This window comes from Lathyrus oleraceus, chromosome 1, assembly GCF_024323335.1.
Source record: "Lathyrus oleraceus cultivar Zhongwan6 chromosome 1, CAAS_Psat_ZW6_1.0, whole genome shotgun sequence".
NCBI classification, from domain to species: Eukaryota; Viridiplantae; Streptophyta; class Magnoliopsida; order Fabales; family Fabaceae; genus Lathyrus; species Lathyrus oleraceus.
In genome coordinates, this window is record NC_066579.1 from 202,135,586 (window position 1) to 202,137,596 (window position 2,011).

At 39.3% G+C, this 2,011-nt stretch overlaps 1 protein-coding gene across 1 annotated transcript; it reads left to right on the forward strand.

Moving 5' to 3' along the window:
- The first annotated feature begins 512 nt into the window (after nucleotides 1–512).
- On the forward strand, nucleotides 513–1,205 carry LOC127099783 (uncharacterized). Its single transcript, XM_051037409.1, has one exon. The coding sequence runs from the start codon at nucleotides 513–515 to the stop codon at nucleotides 1,203–1,205; it is 693 nt and encodes a 230-aa protein (XP_050893366.1).
- Nucleotides 1,206–2,011: the final 806 nt, after the last annotated feature.

A 2,011-nucleotide genomic window follows, 5' to 3' on the forward strand; every position in this document is an offset into this window, starting at 1 on the left:
TTTTTGGATTTTTGGATTTTGTGTAGTATTAACCAATGAGACTTCAGACTTGTTGGGTTAATACGAAAGCCCCGATCAGATGAGGTCCCTTGGACGTATTACTACCTTATAGTAATATTTCCAACTTAGATCTATGACCCTGAGAACCTTTTTAGAAACTTGGACTCAATGGTTGTGTAGTAGAGGCCCACAGGGTTCCTTCTTCGTTGGGACAATACAAAAACCTCACTCAGATGAGATTATTTTGAGATATTATTATCAGATGAGCCTTCATCATGACAATGATATTCTCTAAAAGGGATCTATGACTCTGGGAACCTACTAACTTTAGTGCCTACCCATGGGGTTCTAATGATTAGAGATGCCTGTTGTCATGGCCAATATTGTGAAAATCACCTATACATGTGATCCCAAAATCACGCATAAAAAAATTGCATATTCATAACATAACATTCACATTTTTTTTATTCCCAAGGAATCTAAGAATCATAAGTTGCAGGAATTCAAGAAGCATGGAATCAAACAAGAGAAGCACTTATTCTTTCAAGTTCAAAGAGCCTGATCTGAGTAGCCTATGTAACTTGGTTTCTCAAATGCATATGGTATACATAATCAACTTTGGAAAGAACTATGGAAACTTGCTTAACCTTTTGAATCAAAAGGTAGACCATACATCACTGGTGACTTTGGCTCAGTTCTATGATCCACCTCTGAGGTGTTTCACATTCCAAGTTTTCCAGTTGGCACCAATGTTGGAAGAGCCTGAGGGTCTCGCTAAAATTCCCATGAAGAACAAGTCATTGTTTGTGAGAATGGATAAATCTCTGAAACATGAAGTTATCGCTAAAGCTCTTCACATGGATAAGAAAGAAGTTACTTCCAATCTAGGGGTCAAAGGAAATACCAAAGGCTTCTCACTTAATTTCCTCCTGGAAAGAGCTTATACCCTTCTGAATGCAGAAAGTTGGGAAGCTTGCTATGCTGCCATTGCCTTGGCTATCTATCGAATCATCTTATTCCCAAACATGGATGGTTTCATAGACATGACCGCCATTAGTATTTTCCTTATAGAAAACCTTGTACCCATCCTTTTGGAAGATTTTTATTACTACCTAAGTTATAGACATTCGAAGAAGAAGGGAATGATTGCTTGTTGCGCTGCTCTTTTGTACCAGTGGTTCTTGGAGAATCTTCCAAAGACATGAGCTTTTGTGGAACAGAAAGATAATAGTTGGTCTCAAAGGTTATGATCACTCCGATCCAGTGATCTTTCTTGGTATTCTAGAGAGTATGTTGGTATGGAGATCATACTCAACTGTGCAGACTTTCCCAACCTACCGCTCATTGGGACTCAGGGATGTATCGACTCTAATCTTGTTTTATCAGTAAGGCAACTTGGGTACCCAATGGAGGGTCCTCCAGATGCAAACTCTTTGGAAGCCTTTTTACTACTGGACTTAGGGGTTGAGAATCCTATCCTATTCCAAAGGATTAGGGAATCTTGGAAAAAGGTCAACTGAAAAGGAAAAGCCGATTTGGGAAGAGTTAATAAGATCACCAAGGAACCTTACTTCCCATGGGTGAGGGAAAGGGTGGAGGTGATCAAGATGCCTTTCATTATTAGGGTACATGTTCCTCTTTCTGAGCCTAATCTCACCCATATCCCTATTGAGGAATCCGAGGAACTCAGAGCTACCATAGAAAGATTGGGAAAGGAGAATGAGGTGTTGCAGTTAAATCTCCAACAAGTCACTGATGAGAAAAACAAGATAAAATGGGAACTTGAGAGGAAGAATCTGCAACTTCAGGAAAACAAGGAGAAGGTTGACAAAGAAGAACATAAGAGAAAAAAAGTTAAGGTGAGTATAGAGCAAGCTAACCTTTGTTTGGATACCATCAAGGATCAATTGAAGCAAGCCCAAAGTGAATGTCAAAAGAATGAGCATTGGTGGTACCTTGCTACTAAGGAGAACAAGACAATAAGAGACACAATCGGAGCTTAGATAAAAGA